At 40.4% G+C, this 17,731-nt stretch overlaps 2 protein-coding genes across 4 annotated transcripts; one reads left to right on the top strand and one right to left on the bottom strand.

Moving 5' to 3' along the window:
* Positions 1-424: 424 nt before the first annotated feature.
* Positions 425-3,514, bottom strand: LOC6498767. Its single transcript, XM_001967211.4, has 5 exons — positions 3,180-3,514; positions 2,702-3,001; positions 1,981-2,641; positions 1,679-1,903; positions 425-1,597 (listed from the first exon to the last, which is right to left on the bottom strand). The coding sequence occupies exons 2-5, from the start codon at positions 2,987-2,989 to the stop codon at positions 552-554; spliced, it is 2,220 nt and encodes a 739-aa protein (XP_001967247.1). The 5' UTR covers positions 2,990-3,001; positions 3,180-3,514; the 3' UTR covers positions 425-551.
* A 345-nt stretch (positions 3,515-3,859) lies between these two features.
* On the top strand, positions 3,860-14,116 carry LOC6498785 (mitogen-activated protein kinase kinase kinase 7). 3 transcript variants are annotated; one of them, XM_044717258.1, is made up of 10 exons: positions 3,860-4,075; positions 4,127-4,402; positions 5,900-6,199; positions 6,259-6,438; positions 6,492-6,627; positions 6,692-6,873; positions 7,459-7,902; positions 7,970-8,018; positions 13,051-13,514; positions 13,574-14,116. In XM_044717258.1, exons 3-10 carry the CDS (start codon positions 6,095-6,097, stop codon positions 13,946-13,948), a joined length of 1,935 nt encoding a protein of 644 aa, XP_044573193.1. In that variant the 5' UTR covers positions 3,860-4,075; positions 4,127-4,402; positions 5,900-6,094; the 3' UTR covers positions 13,949-14,116. The 3 variants fall into 3 exon arrangements, with proteins under 3 accessions (XP_044573193.1, XP_044573194.1, XP_001967248.1); XM_044717259.1 differs by having other exon boundaries at positions 4,127-4,385; XM_001967212.4 differs by lacking the exons at positions 3,860-4,075; positions 4,127-4,402 and adding an exon at positions 4,798-5,419.
* Positions 14,117-17,731: the final 3,615 nt, after the last annotated feature.

The raw sequence follows: 17,731 nt of genomic DNA on the forward strand, positions 1-17,731 counted from the left end.
TTCCCCATCATTCTGCATCAAAATCTGAGAACAAAATATTTTTTAGATTTTTTCTCAATTTTTCCATAGGATCCCCTTGGAAAATGGAAAGGACCCCCTTATGGCCCACGGCGATGTCTATATCTCCTCCAATTCTTATCTGATTCTTGAGCGGAATACCTTAATCGATTTCTGAAACGATTCCCCATCATTCTGCATCAAAATCTGAGAACAAAATATTTTTTAGATATTTTCTCAATTTTTCCATAGGATCCCTTGAAAAGTGCCAGGGACCCCCATTTGACCCACGGCGATGTCTATATCCTATCCAACTCTTAACAGATTCTTGAGTGGAATAGCTTCAACGATTTCTATATCGATTTCCCGTCAGTCCCGTCAGATTTCGTCGTATCTTAGTAATAAACTATACCAGTATTTCCTTTTCTTGTCGTTTTTATTGTAAGAGCCCTTTGAGCCCTTCTTGAAACAGATGTTTGTAAAGATTGTAACAATATCCCATAATTGTCGTATAAACATACAGAAAAGGGAGGATCTATGAAATGGGATTGGACTCAGAAGGGTTCAAAGTCAGCTTCGTTCACGCTGCGATCATCTTTCTCCGGAGGATGATCTGGCAAAATCTGCTTCCCGGCAATATCGAGGGCCTCCTCAACGATGGAACCGACAATTTGGGATCCTTGTGCGCTGTCCGCGTTGGTGGTCGTATCCTTCTCGCTGGTCTTGGCTTTATTTTTGCCCTTGGACTTCGACTTGGGTTTGGTCTTGGTCTTGCCTCCGGATGTAGCCTTGTCTTTGGCTCGGCCTGTCTCGCCTTTTGAATCTGATCCGGATCCTGATCCTGATCCTGATCCTGATGTAGATCCTGGTGAGGATGTACTCTCCTTAGCCGATGCACTGGCTGCCTCATTTCCTTGTATGGATAGCAATCCTGCAGATCCTTGAGCAGATGGCCAAGCAGATTGGATAACAGAACCAGCTCCGCGAACTGGAGCAAAAATTCGAGAAGATTCTCGAGCCGATACTGAGGCAGATAATGGAGTAGCCTCCCTAGCATATAGTGGAACAGATACACGAGCAAATTCCCGAGCAGATTGAAGAACCGATTCCATGCCAGATCCTCTGGCCGATTCGATGAAGAATTCCAAACCGGAACCTGAAGCTGAATCTATGGCAAGTCGAGTTGATTGAATCACGATTGAATCCATGCCCGAGCCAGCAGATTCTCTTGCAGATTCTAAAGCCGACTCTACGGCTGACTCTCTGGCTGATTCTCTGGGTGATTCAATAACTGATCCTGTGGCGGATCTAGCGCTTCCTGATCCGGTTCCCGATCCCATATCCGATCCTGAATCGGTTTCCGAGTCCGAGATAACCGGCTGATCTGCGGCACGGATGTGCTCCTGCTGGCGGAGGAGATGCCAATAAGTGGTGTTTGGGGCATACCGTGTCTGGTTCAACTGGTGGCGCTTGATGGCCGCCAAGGCCTTCTTGGTCTGGTGCGAGGGATTGGCCGGAATGACATAGTATCCGTCGCCAGTAGCTCCATTGGTCACGGTCAGTTGGGCCATGCGGTCGGTCATTGAAGTGTCAGATAAGGCTTTGCAAGGAATTATATTAAATTATTTAATAAAATAAAAAATAAATACAAATTCTAGCAAGTTTATCCTTAAAAACTCACCCACAAAGTGCATCGCTTCCTTCAGGCCCCTCTCCGGGGCAGCTATGGGTTCCGGAGCAAGATAGTCCGTGTGCGGAACTACGGTCACATCTTCGCCCAAAAGCTTCCGGGCTCTGGTGGAAATGGATTTCTTGCCCGTGGTGGCCTGAGTTTCCGGTATAGGACGGCCTCTCTCGTCGCGTTCGCCCTGAGCCTCCACATTCTCGAAGCCAGGTGGTGGTGGTGCTTGAAATATTATTTTTTTAAATTATTAAAATATAAATTAAAGATATAAATAAAGTATATATATAACATTCACTTACGTATCGAGTTACTGGGATCATTGCCACGGCGATTGGGTCCTGTGGGTGACCAGATCTGTTTGGTTTCCCGCAGCGGCTTCCACTCCACGGTGGACTTTGGCAAACGGAAGAAGGGCCAAGTCCTTGGCACGACCCGGGTGTAGTGCACCTCACTACCAGGACCCTCCTGGTAGGCTACCAGCTGACCCGGCTGCACCTGCTCGAGATCGGCCTGCATCCTGGCACACTCCTGCTGGTCATACAGATTGTAATACGCCTGATGGTGATGCGGATAGTGATGGGGATGGGTGACTTGGGTTGGAGCCTCCTGGCGACGTTTGATGGCGCGACTTGGTTGGTTCTGCACCTGGACCGGCACAGTGAAGACCTGGGCGGCCGAGGGATAGCGATAGTAGGTAGTTGACATCAGGCCAGGCGACGGGTAGAAGGACACTTGAGGTCGGACCCGTGGTTGATACGGCCGCCTGTGGGAGTAGTCCTGGGAGTGGTTGTGACTGTGCTGCTGGTTCTGCTGCCGGTGTTGCTGCCTCTCCTTGGCCAGGCGCTCCCGTTCGAGCCTATCGCGACGGATCTTCGCCCGCATCTCCTGCTCGGCACGCTCCTCGGGTGTCGGCTCCATCGGAGGTCCTATGAACTCCAACTCCCTTACGCAATCGGGAAGCTGGATTTGATTTACATTTAATAAGAACTGGAACTAGTAACTAGTAACCCCTATAGTTACCTCCAAATGATCATTGGACAATATCTGCTTAAGCTCTTCCTCCAAAGCTTCGGCGGCGACATCGATGAGACTCTGTATCTCTGCAGGATCAGGCTCTTGCGAGCGCTGAACCTTCGGCTGGCCGACAGGTGCCCTATTCCTTGTGGCCCAAGCAGCCACCGGGTCCCTGGTGTGGCGATTATGCTGCGGATTATGGTGCTGATGGTGACTCGGATGGTGATGAGTCGGATGACCGGCAGGGTGGTAAGGACCAGCTCCTTGGTTCGGGTTCCAGTTTAGCTGCTGCATGGTTTGTAGATTCTGTGTTTGGAGAAAGGAGGGAAAAATTTAATTAAATTTTGGCGAGTGAAGAAAACTTGGCGAGTGAAGAAGACTGGCGAGTGAAGAAGACTGGCGAGTGAGCTTGACTCGCTAAAGCCAGCAAGACTCGACGAGTAAGAAGAAATTCCAAACTTTTTCTTCATTTTCTTAAACTTACGAGCACGGTTCTGTAAAGAATGAATTTTTAGAAAAATTAACGAAAGAGTTGGTTAACGACGTGAATGGAAAACCCAGGGAATAACCGAATGGGGTAACCGGAACCGACTGACTGATATTAACAACCGAAATCGTAAACAAATCTGACGGAATTTTCAAAGCAAGCACTGCAGCCTAAACTGAAAAATATTAATTATTTCTTCACTACCGATCCACTCTCAAAGTCAAGAAAAAATATATATTTTTAAGGCTTTCCGGCAATTTATCACAGCGATTTAACCCGAGAATATTGAATGTATGAACATCAACGAAACGAATTTAAATGAGGAATGAGGCTTTCACATGAACTCCTTCTCCAAATGGGAAAAATTCCAACTTACATTGAATCCACAGCCTACTTGTATGGTACTTTCTACTTCATAGCCTACTTGATTTTCGAAATATTGTTTTTTTGTACCAATATTAAGAGTTTGTTGGTTATTCGATTTTTAAGAGGGTTACAGTAAGTCCTTAGAGTCCTTAAGTCCTATCAAAAGTAATTACCCACTAAAACTATAAATAATTTAATTAAAAATTGTTCATTCATCTTTTCCAACACCATTTTTTAACTTTTATCGATTAATAAAGTACAGTTTCCGCCTTTGCTTTTCCTGTCAGCTCGTATCCAGGTCTTGAAGTCCAAACAGCAATTTATTCTGTTTTAGTCAGCGTTACATATACGAACAAATTATTTGTGAAAAAAATTGAACTAAATACAAATAAGAAGTATGTCTGGAAGTGCAAGTGCTAGAAATATTTTCAGGTTCTTCGGCCAAAGCGGAGACTTTGTTGAAAATAAAAGAGAAGATCAATTTCAGCAGGGATTTTTATCAAAAATCATGCATCCTTGGGGAACTCGTAAGTGAATAATAATGGTAAATTAATTAATTAAGGAATTTTTTTACGCAGAGTGGCCGGAAGTGAGAATGCCGCCATCTTCGCCCGGAAACGGAGTTTGGTATTCAATGCGAAAGCCGTCTATAGATTTGCTGGCTCTGCCGAAGCGTTGGTCGTGGAGCTCCAGAAACTCTTTGAAATTTTAAGAGTTCTCCTGGCTTTTCCTACTTTCCAGTGACAATCTCAACTCAATTTAACTTTTCATTTAAAACAATGGTATTTCAAATTAATTGAGGAGTCTTGGGAGTGGCGCCATCTAGAGTCGACCGCTGTAAGCAAAATTATAACGTAAGATGGCGCTTTTGTTAAATTCTTGTTGCGAATTACGTATTTTTAAATCAATTTTATTAAGTTATAAGATTAGAATAAGTTATTTTAAGATATAAATATTATATTTTACTTTTCTTAAGATTATCTTCCTGTTTCAAACAATAAACGGTTGGTATATTCCGGCCATCGCCTAAACTGGTCACACTGCAAAGCGAAATTCAAAAAATTACAATTGCCTATTCATTTTAAAATGATATTCCAATTGCTAGTATAATTTCTTCAAAATAATAATTTATTTAATATCTTTGTAAATTATTTAACAATAAGTCGGATGAAGCGAAGGCGCAAACCATGAAAAATATCGATATATTTGCATCGTTTTTATACAAAGTATATCGATATATAGATATTTTGATATATTATCAACAACCCTAGAATTAATTATTGAGAAATTCGCTGCCCGGAGAAGAACGCAACGAATCGAGTGCATGCTGTTCCCATGCTGATCCACACCGGCAACAGTTGAGGCCCGTCCGTCAGATGCCCAGCGGTGGACTCCGCGCATCCCGTGCATCCGGATATCGTCAGTGGAATCCAATCCTCCTCCGCCTTCGCCTTCGACGTCGCCTGCGTCTCCGTTTCCTTCACCTCCACCTCCACCTCCCGCTCCACGGCTGCCCCGCTGCTCCACCGTTACGCCCCCACGTCTTTGGCCGCCCTCCTCCGTCCTCTGCGCAGCGAATATATCAATCTTTTTTTTCCATCGCCATTCGCCCGTCGCAGCCATCACCATATCGCCGCCGTCGCTGCTGGTCGATACAGAACCACGCCATCACCCACCTACCATCTACCACCTACAGTTCCTTGTCTCCTTGGCCGCTAAGCGCGTCCGCAAGTCATTCTTAGGGAAGGAGGAACGCAGGAGGGTCGGCGGATTGGGAGAGCGGAGGCAGCTGCCGCCAGGAGATGGCCACCGCATCGCTGGACGCTCTGCAGGCAACCTACGTTGACTTTAACGAGATAAGGCTCGAAGAGGTGCGCATGCCAGGGGTCTTGGAGGCTTCATCTTGTTAGTTTTTTAGGATTTTGTAGCGTAGCTGGCTTCCTTAGGTGCTAGGCTATGGTAGACGCTCTGAAAAGTGTTTTCAGGAAACGTAATAACCTGCTAGTGGCTGTAATTTAGACTTAAGGACATTATTAGATCGATTGTGACTCTTAAAAGCCAACAAAACCCTAAATTGTAATCATCTGATGCTTTTTAGAGTTATTTTGCTCCTATTCCTATTCATTAAGATTGCTTATTTATCCAAAAGATGGCACTGAAGGTCTCCATCATGGTTTATTCCATATGTTTGTTGTTTGAGTCCAAAAACTAACGACAAAGCCTGTAAGGTTTATGTATTAATCACATCTAAATAGGAATAGTGCTAGGAAAACCTTCTATATTTCATTTAAAACCTAATATTAATTTAAAAACCTTTTCAACACAAACTAATCTCACCTCTTGCCACACAGAAAGTCGGTCATGGGTCCTACGGAGTCGTCTGCAAGGCCATCTGGAGGGACAAGCTGGTGGCCGTCAAGGAGTTCTTCGCCAGCGCCGAGCAGAAGGACATCGAAAAGGAGGTGAAGCAGCTGTCGCGGGTCAAGCACGTGAACATCATCGCCCTGCACGGTATCTCCTCGTTCCAGCAGTCCACCTATTTGATTATGGAGTACGCCGAAGGCGGATCACTGCACAATTTCCTGCACGGGAAGGTGAAGCCGGCATACTCGCTGGCGCATGCCATGAGCTGGGCGCGTCAGTGTGCCGAGGTGAGTTTCCATACACACCATTCTGTTCTGTTTAACTCATATTCTCTTGACTATTCTAGGGACTGGCCTATTTGCATGCCATGACACCGAAACCCCTGATCCATCGCGATGTCAAGCCACTGAACCTTCTGCTCACCAATAAGGGACGGAACCTGAAGATCTGTGACTTTGGCACCGTCGCCGACAAGTCCACCATGATGACCAACAATCGTGGAAGTGCTGCCTGGATGGCACCAGAGGTTCGCTTCGAAACTCAAGCTCTAGAAGTCAGCTAATAGTCTGTATATTACAGGTCTTTGAAGGCTCGAAGTACACGGAGAAGTGCGACATTTTCAGCTGGGCGATTGTACTTTGGGAGGTTCTGTCCCGGAAGCAGCCCTTCAAGGGCATCGACAATGCCTACACCATTCAGTGGAAAATCTACAAGGGTCTGACTTGCTAATAATTCCTTTTTAGCCGTCTATTATATTGTTTTTTGTTGTGATTTTGCAGGCGAACGGCCTCCCTTGCTGACCACCTGCCCCAAGCGCATCGAGAACCTGATGACAGCCTGTTGGAAGACAGCGCCCGAGGACCGGCCTTCTATGCAGTACATCGTGGGCGTCATGCACGAGATCGTGAAGGACTATACGGGGGCGGAGAAGCCCTTGGAGTACACGTTTGTTAATCAACAGGTGAGTGGGGGTTATTTCTTTGTTTTTTCAATGAGTAATTTGCACAGTTTTGTTATAGAAAGTATTTATATTCCTGTTCAAATTTATAATTTAAAGCTTAGAGGCATTTTTGTTTGGTTTTTAAGCCTAATACTTTTCTTAAAAACATTATTTTTTATATAAAGTTTTATTATTAATTTATTAGCTTTTTTATGAATTAAAACTATGATGGGAACTCTTAGGAATTATAAATAAAAGGATATCCTTATCCTTTTTTTCCGCTATAAAGGAAAATATATATATTTTCACAAATTAAATTGTTTCCTTAAAATTATAAGTATATCCAAGCAATTGTTTAATTATAATTATGAAATTTTATAAAAAGATAAGTAAAATTTCAAAAACTTTTTAAAACAATAAAAGTCATGGATAAGCCTCTAAAAATATTTATTTTTTAGATTATAATAAAGACATAAACTAAATAAAGTTGAAAACGAATGTATAAAATAGCTAATAATATTAATTAATAAATAATTAATCTTATTAACTGTTCCCCGAACATAAAACACCCGAACTAATACCATGTGCACTCTCCTGTTCCGCCAGATTGTCACCAAAGAGAGCGACGGCACGGTGGCCGCCCAGCCGGACAGCCTCAGTTCGCTGGAGGAGGACGACGAACTGAGTCTGTCCACCACACAGTTAACACCCACGTCGGCGGCTAACGCCAATGTGAACGCGAAAGCAATAGCAGGCATCGGAACTGCAACAACGACGACAACTAGCTCAATGACCGAAAATACCTCATCAACAACATCATCGGACGCCACGCCGACCAATTCGGGCCACCTTGACAATAATCCACCGCTATTCCAAATGAGCAGCAATCGCTGGGACGCCATTCCCGAGGAGGAGAGCAACGAGAGCCGGAACGATAGCTTCAATCTCACCTCCTCGGCTGAGGCCACCCAGCGGCTGGAGACGATCCGGAACGGTATGATCCGTATGGCACACACACCGCTGCCGGAACTCTCACTCGACGTGATGGAGGTTAGTCCTTTAAATTCATTATCTTTATATCTTCTATATCCTTATTGTCCTTCTGTATCCTTGGTAGAATGGCTTCGATTTGAGTCGCAGCGAAAGCAGCAGCAGCAGTACGCACGGTGAGTTTTTTGCGATTTATTTTTTTACTTTCATGTTTCGTTATTCGATTTTATCATTAAGCATTTTTTAATATTTAAGAAAACTGGTTGTAGCTGGATTTGTTTTATATTTTATAAGCAGGGTTTTAAAAAATATAGAAAATATTTGACAAAACCATTTTGATCTCAGGGATGGCTTATTTATTTTATTAATTTATCCTCAAGGATAATCCTTAATCCCTAATGTAAGGCTTCCGTTCTTGTTTTCTTCTATAATGACCAACGTCCTATGGAAATAATAGTTCTGGCTCTTTTTAAAATACTTTTCACAAACAAACAAGAGGTTGACCATTTTTCAAAGGACACTCTGGGCCAAAGAAAAGCATTATAGTATTTTTAATAAACAAAATACACTTGCTAGTATTTTTCACCCTATGTCCTTTGCTTCGATTGCCAATAACAGAGTTGCCCCTTCATCAGAAGGCTTGATCCTTTGAGTTCGTTATAGAATTCATGTGATCCTTAAACTCCAGTCAGACCTATCTGAAGTGCGATTATATATATGTGAGCCAGGAGTTTTATAATCAGTCATCAGGTTAAACAGTCCTGCAACCTGGTCCTTTTTAGGCCCTTATTTTATTTCATAAAATAGTCCTTCTTTTAATATTGTTCTTAAATATTATATGTATTCCAATTTAAAGTTTCCAATAATATCATGCAGAAAAATTACAAATTTAACCTTAAAACCCAAAACCTTTCAATGTGAAAATAAAGCTTTTTAATAAATAAATATTTTCCACACTAATTAAATACAGAAAAAAAAAAAAGATTTATTTTTAAAGGACTTTGTTATCTTATTCAATACTTTAGGATAGTACCAAGTCGACTTTAGTCTTAATATTATTTAGTTTTGTGGATAAAGTTTTATATAGCCATTGGAATACAAGAGCCTCAATAGGAGAAAGTTAAATATACTTCCATACCTCCTGCAGGGTATCCCCCAGTCGACCATTGCCCACCTCTCGTATGTGGAGCACACAGAGCACTCTTACTTGACGCATTGTGTCATCTTCTGTGGCCCGACAGCTGTTGGCTGTTGGCTGTTGGCTTTTTGGCCAAACCGTTTCCACCGCCGTCTTGGCCACTTGGCCACTTGGCTCTCGGCCCGCTGGTCGTCTCAGCCAAAGGTGACGCATATTGTTGTGTGTAAACAATGCTCCTGCCGTCTCTCTTCTCCGCGATACAACCCATCTCCCTCTAGCTGGGGGACTGCACTCAATGTTTTGTTAATTAGCCAACGCGGTGTTTTCATATAGTGCACAAAAAAAAAAAAAAAAAAAAAAAGGTATATATGCAATATATAATGCATAATGCAGTAGGAATCTTTTTGAACATTATTCAATTGTCAATGTCTCTGGCGGTGGGGCGGCATAAATTATAAATATTTAGTGCGCTCATTCGGATCAGCGGACATTTAGCTGCGATCCTTCGGTCTTGCACTTGGGTATATATAGTTGGGGATAGGGGTTACCAGGTGGCATATTTTAAACCTGATTCTTTGGCCTAGAAAAAAATATTTAAGCTCTTTCCTCGGATTCTGTATATTTTTCTATTTGAAAATATATTATTTTTGAAAAATTCTGGAAAAATGTTTTTAAGAAAAACTCTATTTTGGATCAAATCTTGAAGTCCTAATTTCCAATAGTTAGACTTTAAAGTGAAATAAACATGCGGAGTCGAACCCGAACTCTTACAATTTTCTAACGATTTTTTCAATTTAAAAATCAAGATAGAAAAAGTTATAATAATGATTAATTTATTAGAATTTTTAAACTCTAAATATAAATAATAATTATCATATTCGTCACACTCTAATGACCCTGCACAACAAATATACCCCCTTGAAACTTTATTTCCCAGGGTATCAGCGCCAAATAGTTGCACAAAATTTCGCTGCACAATTAAATAATTTGTAATTTGTTAGCTAGCCTGGCAATTTCGGGACAGATTTATAGCCAAAGGCATGCTCCGTCGCTGCTGCCTTCTAGAGCATAAACAACAACAACACCTATCTAAAAAAAAAAAAAAAAAGGGGGGGTCTGGTAGAGTCTCAGAAGAAAAAAAAAAAGAGAAGGGGGGCACACATGACGATGCCGACGAAGATGACTCACCCGGCAATAATCTCACTTTTATTTTGATTTCGTCTCTCGAAATACAGAAACAAAAGCACACATTGAGACTATAGTATATGTAGAGATCAGAGATATATATCTTTATATAGATACATGGACGAAAAACGATTTGTATATTTAGTGGGAGAAGTCGAGTGGCAAAATCTGATTTGACTTTTCGGGTTGTCAGAGACTTACATAGTAAGTCCCCCCCCTTCTGACACCCCCTACGATATATACTATATCTTCTATATAATATATAGACTATTTAGTGGTAATATATATTACAGATCGTGCAGTACTATTTTGAAAAATGTGTAAAATAGTAAATGCATCAACAATCAACAAGCGATTTAAATAAATTTTCATTTCAGTTTCAGTTTTATTTTTGTTTTTATTTTTCTTTTTTTTTTGCTGTTTACCCCTTAGTATACCCCGATTTTTCCGATCCGATCCGATCCGATCTGCGAGATTTCCCAATTGCAAAAATGCCAAATGGATTAATCATCAATTTTTTGATCAATGTTCATCGCACTCATTGCGAGGCGAGTTTCATTTCGAATTTGAATGAATCTTCGGGCAATTGGCTTTTGGTTCGTCATGGAGCTGGGTGGGTGGTTTGGTGGTTGTATAAAAGCCCTATATCTCTACATACTTATATAAAATATATGTAATATTGTATTGTATCTCCAGGGGGAAATCTCCACGGAATGGGCTCCCTTTAAAGGCCGATCGAGGGTGACTAATAGTCAGTGTTCTCTGATGATTTTTCTGTTCATCATTTTCCGGGAATCCATTTCGAAGGTGTTGCTTAAATAGGTGTCTCCTCTAAATTATGGCTATTAGATGATTTATTTATTTATTTTTTAATTTAATCAGATTCTCTGAATTTTTATTAGATACTCTTTTTAAGGGGCTTTTGATTTTTTTTTAAATTAAATAAAGAAGTAATATTTTGTATAAATTTAGACTTTTTTGTTTTACGGTTTTTAGTTTAAAAAATACATAATACATAAATACAATTTTAATAAATATTTGGCTTAATTTATTTTTTTAATAATTATTAAATTTTTGTAGAATTTTGTTTTCTTCCCAAGCTTTTTTAGTTTCTAACTTGTTTATATTATTTAATTATAAAAAGTGAACTTTTTTTTATTTATTAATTTTTAATGGCCAAAAAAATGAGTTTTTTATTGGCCAGAAGACAAAGAAACCACTTTACCCACAAGCCATGGCCAAAAAAAAAAAATAAATAAAGAAAAAAAAATCTGTTGGGCGTTTTCCGCCCCACCGACGCTGGGAATGATGCCACAGATTTTTTGGCCGCGTCATCAGGTGCTTCCCTGCTGCCCCAATCCTCCCTTCTGCTGCCCCCACTCTTCTCCCCCCTTCCTCGCAAATAAACCATTCGATCTTGCCACGTCTGCGAGGCATTTAGAAGGCAATCCCCGGCGAGAGTTTGTTTGCTTTTTGGCGGCGGATGCTAGATGCTAGATGCTAGAGGCTAGAGGCTAGGGGCTAGATGCGATGTGGATATGGATTTGTGGCTCTACAGATGTGTGTCTATGTGGGGGCTACTGCTACGGCTGCTGCTGTGTGTATGGATGTGGATGTGTCGATGGGGAATCGGGGAATCGCCTCGCCATCCCCGATGGGCGAGTCAGTCTGCCTCCGAGAGCCGTGCGTTATTGAGTTGCTCACCGAGATGTTCCGGAATTCTGGGCGGACGGATGCCACTAACGCGACACTACTTCGACGGACACTCTATCCCTCTAATCTCTATCCTTAAATCAAAATCAATTTGTTCTCCTTTTTTTTTTTTGGTTTTTGTTTCTCAAGAAATCTTAGCCAATTGAAATTAAAAATTATTAAAAAAAGTGAAAAATCAAAAACACGTCATCTCATAAAAGAAAAACATCAGGAAAATTCGGAGAGTGATTTTCCCCCCCAAAAAAAAACTGAAAAACAATGTGAAGAAAAGGCATTTAATGCTCTCCCTGGACTCTCGAACAAAAAATGATCTAGCCAGTTCTAAAAAACAAATCCAACCAAATTCAATTAGGGTCTAGAGACTATAGTTCGATCCGGCAATCGGACCAAGTTCTTTGCGAAAATGTGCGATACCAGGGCCCTCATAAACACTAAACAGACCAGCGATCTGCACAGTTGTTGGATCATATATAGTAGGTTTCTATACCTTAGCTTTATTCCTTAGTTATTAAATATTTAGGATAAAGGATCATTAAAGGCTACTGTATTACTATCTAATATTACAATCTATTCTAATATTTTATTTAGGGCCTTTTAAATTGGTTTATAAAAAGGATCTCTAGTTTATTGAAATTATTTTTGATATTCAAAGCAATTTTATCATTTTAAAATTTATATAAATTAATAATCAATTTAAAGGCTTAATTAATTAGAATGTTAGTTTCATCAGAAAATTTCAAATTAAAATAAGAATAAACATTCAAGAGATATTAGTAACTAAATTGAAAAAAAATACATTTTCTATAATTAAATTTAAATTCATTTTAATTATGTTTATTTTTTCTTATTTTCCTATAGCTTTATTTTAAATTCTTCCCTTTTTTTTAACAAAAATAGTATAAATTTTTGTGTGAAAGTGAAAATTGTGTGATTTTTCCCGAAATCTTAGAAGCCAAATTGTTTGGATTAGTTGGAAGAAATGCCAGATTTTATAGAAACTAATTTAGGCACACACTTGGGTCTGGGGTCCTGAAATAGGCGGGTTTCTCGTAAATATTTGTTTGCTGGAATTTAAAAATACAAACATTTACAGCAAAGGGCCACCACCTAATTTATATCACTCAAAAGATTAACCCGAAAAGTACTAATAAAGCGTTTAATTTATTTTGCAGCTAAGAGCGATGGACGCGAAAGACTCACGGTGACGGATACCAAGCCGGTCATCATGACCACTACGGATCTGACCAACAACAACAACAACATTAACAACAATGTTAGCCATTTAAACAACGGGCTTTTGAGCCATGCCGATAATGTTCTGCACCAGGATCAGCATCAGGATGCGATTATCAGCTCACTGGACGTGTCCGGGTCCGATGGCGACGAGGATGAGAACGATGGGACAGCCCAGTCGCTGGCAGAGATCCTCGATCCAGAGCTACAGCCCGAACCACCGATACCAAATAATCCCGAGTCGCAGACCATATACAGGGAGCATCGGCACATGGCCAAGGAGTACCTGAGCGTCGACACCAATCTGTACTATGCGCAGGACTTTAAGGAGAAGCTCATCGTACAGATGGATCGAGCCGAGCGGGAGCAGAAGCAGGAGCTGCTGCGCAAGATTAACCATAAGGTGAGGTGTCAGGGAGGGAGTAACTGGGAAGGTAATAACTATTATTGTAATTTTTACAGGAGGACCTGCAGAGTCTCTTCAACAACTTGCAACAGCAGTGGCAGAAGCTACCCGCCGCCCAGCAACTCCAGACCGGCCATCATTCGCATCTGCACGCTCACGCCCACGCCCAACAAGGACACTCGCTTCCGCCCACCAATCCTCACTCCCATCACTCCCATCCACATCCCCATCAACATCAGCTGCAGCATCCACATCCGCATCCCCACCAGCCACAGCCAACGCACTTGCATCCACATCCACATCCGCATTCGCATCCACACCAGCTGGAGGAGAGTGCCGGTGGGGGAGCTGGGATCGGACTAGGAGGCGGGACAACCGATTCGGTGGAGAACGACGGATGGGTGGTGATCCAGCCCCATTCGAATGCGTAGTTTGGCTGCATTTTAGGCTGTAGGATCTTGAAATCTTTAATCTGTAATCTGTAGTCCGTATATCCTGTAATCTAAATTCTTTAAAGTGTAATCCTCTGTAATCCGTAATGTGTTATCCATAAATTAATAATTGTATCTTTAGGCATATATTATACATAGCACTCTCTACGTTTTTTTTTTTATTATTATTTTTTCTACTGCGTTTATTCGTTTTAAGAAAAAAACATAAAAAACAAAACAATTTCTTCGCTCTTATTCGTGTTTTTAAGTTAAAGAAGTTTTAGTCCGAGTGTTTTTCTGTTTTATCACAAATAAGTTTACTTTAAAAACAACTACAACTTAGGCTTTAACAACTGTACTATATATTAATTAAAATCGCATATAATCTATATATTATCTGTCCGAGGAAGCTGACAAGGAGTAGACCAAAAAAATATAAAAATCATCGAAAGCAACGACAAAAAAATTATATTGTGTACTTTTTGATTTATTGCCTTTTTCTTGCTTTTTTTTATTCACAAAATAACTTTGTGGTTGCTAAAAAACGGAAATAAACTGCCACTGATAATTTGCATTCAAGAAGTTCAAAATAGTTTGATGAATAAACTGCCATTGATTAAAAACTAAAAAGCGTTTTTTTTCGATTTTTCCATAGGGTCCCCTTCAAAAATACGATAGCCCCCATTTGGCCCACGGCGATGGCTATATCTCTGCCAATTCTCATCCGATCCTTGAGCGGAATACCTTAAACGATTTCTAGATCGATTCCCCATCATTCTGCATCAAAATCTGAACACAAAATATTTTTTACATTTTTATCCCATTTTTCCATAGGATCCCCTTCAAAAATACGATAACCCCATTTGGCCCACGGCGATGGCTATATCTCTGCCAATTCTCATCCGATTCTTATGAGGAATACCTTAAACGATTTCTAGATCAATTCCCCATCATTCTGCATCAAAATCTGAACACAAAATATTTTTTACATTTTTTTCCCATTTTTCCATAGGATCCCCTTCAAAAATACGATAACCCCCATTTGGCCCACGGCGATGGCTATATCTCTGCCAATTCTTATCCGATCCTTGAGCGGAATACCTTAAACGATTTCTGGATCGATTCCCCATCATTCTGCATCAAAATCTGAGAACAAAATATTTTTTACATTTTTTTCCCATTTTTCCATAGGATCCTTTTCAAAAATACGATAACCCCCATTTGGCCCACGGCGATGACTATATCTCTGCCAATTCTTATCCGATCTTTAAGCGGAATACCTTAAACGATTTGTAGATCAATTCCCCATCATTCTGCATCAAAATCTGAGAACAAAATATTTTTTACATTTTTTTCCATAGGATCCCCTTCAAAAATACGATAACCCCCATTTGGCCCACGGCGATGGCTATATCTCTGCCAATTCTTATCCGATCCTTGAGCGGAATACCTTAAACGATTTCTGGATCGATTCCCCATCATTCTGCATCAAAATCTGAGAACAAAATATTTTTTACATTTTTTTCCATAGGATCCCCTTCAAAAATACGATAACCCCCATTTGGCCCACGGCGATGACTATATCTCTGCCAATTCTTATCCGATCCTTGAGCGGAATACCTTAAACGATTTCTGGATCGATTCCCCATCATTCTGCATCAAAATCTGAGAACAAAATATTTTTTAAATTTTTTTCCATAGGATCCCCTTCAAAAATACGATAACCCCCATTTGGCCCACGGCGATGACTATATCTCTGCCAATTCTTATCCGATCCTTGAGCGGAATACCTTAAACGATTTCTAGATCAATTCCCCATCATTCTGCATCAAAATCTGAACACAAAATATTTTTTACATTTTTTTCCCATTTTTCCATAGGATCCCCTTCAAAAATACGATAACCCCCATTTGGCCCACGGCGATGGCTATATCTCTGCCAATTCTTATCCGATCCTTGAGCGGAATACCTTAAACGATTTCTGGATCGATTCCCCATCATTCTGCATCAAAATCTGAGAACAAAATATTTTTTACATTTTTTTCCCATTTTTCCATAGGATCCTTTTCAAAAATACGATAACCCCCATTTGGCCCACGGCGATGGCTATATCTCTGCCAATTCTTATCCGATCCTTGAGCGGAATACCTTAAACGATTTCTAGATCAATTCCCCATCATTCTGCATCAAAATCTGAGAACAAAATATTTTTTACATTTTTTTCCATAGGATCCCCTTCAAAAATACGATAACCCCCATTTGGCCCACGGCGATGGCTATATCTCTGCCAATTCTTATCCGATCCTTGAGCGGAATACCTTAAACGATTTCTGGATCGATTCCCCATCATTCTGCATCAAAATCTGAGAACAAAATATTTTTTACATTTTTTTCCCATTTTTCCATAGGATCCTTTTCAAAAATACGATAACCCCCATTTGGCCCACGGCGATGACTATATCTCTGCCAATTCTTATCCGATCTTTAAGCGGAATACCTTTAACTTTTTGTAGATCAATTCCCCATCATTCTGCATCAAAATCTGAGAACAAAATATTTTTTACATTTTTTTCCATAGGATCCCCTTCAAAAATACGATAACCCCCATTTGGCCCACGGCGATGGCTATATCTCTGCCAATTCTTATCCGATCCTTGAGCGGAATACCTTAAACGATTTCTGGATCGATTCCCCATCATTCTGCATCAAAATCTGAACACAAAATATTTTTTACATTTTTTTCCCATTTTTCCATAGGATCCCCTTCAAAAATACGATAACCCCCATTTGGCCCACGGCGATGGCTATATCTCTGCCAATTCTTATCCGATCCTTGAGCGGAATACCTTAAACGATTTCTGGATCGATTCCCCATCATTCTGCATCAAAATCTGAACACAAAATATTTTTTACATTTTTTTCCCATTTTTCCATAGGATCCCCTTCAAAAATACGATAACCCCCATTTGGCCCACGGCGATGGCTATATCTCTGCCAATTCTTATCCGATCCTTGAGCGGAATACCTTAAACGATTTCTAGATCGATTCCCCATCATTCTGCATCAAAATCTGAACACAAAATATTTTTTACATTTTTATCCCATTTTTCCATAGGATCCCCTTCAAAAATACGATAACCCCATTTGGCCCACGGCGATGGCTATATCTCTGCCAATTCTCATCCGATTCTTATGAGGAATACCTTAAACGATTTCTAGATCAATTCCCCATCATTCTGCATCAAAATCTGAACACAAAATATTTTTTACATTTTTTTCCCATTTTTCCATAGGATCCCCTTCAAAAATACGATAACCCCCATTTGGCCCACGGCGATGGCTATATCTCTGCCAATTCTTATCCGATCCTTGAGCGGAATACCTTAAACGATTTCTGGATCGATTCCCCATCATTCTGCATCAAAATCTGAGAACAAAATATTTTTTACATTTTTTTCCCATTTTTCCATAGGATCCTTTTCAAAAATACGATAACCCCCATTTGGCCCACGGCGATGACTATATCTCTGCCAATTCTTATCCGATCTTTAAGCGGAATACCTTAAACGATTTGTAGATCAATTCCCCATCATTCTGCATCAAAATCTGAGAACAAAATATTTTTTACATTTTTTTCCATAGGATCCCCTTCAAAAATACGATAACCCCCATTTGGCCCACGGCGATGGCTATATCTCTGCCAATTCTTATCCGATCCTTGAGCGGAATACCTTAAACGATTTCTGGATCGATTCCCCATCATTCTGCATCAAAATCTGAGAA

This window comes from Drosophila ananassae, chromosome XR (assembly GCF_017639315.1).
Source record: "Drosophila ananassae strain 14024-0371.13 chromosome XR, ASM1763931v2, whole genome shotgun sequence".
Taxonomy (NCBI): domain Eukaryota; kingdom Metazoa; phylum Arthropoda; class Insecta; order Diptera; family Drosophilidae; genus Drosophila; species Drosophila ananassae.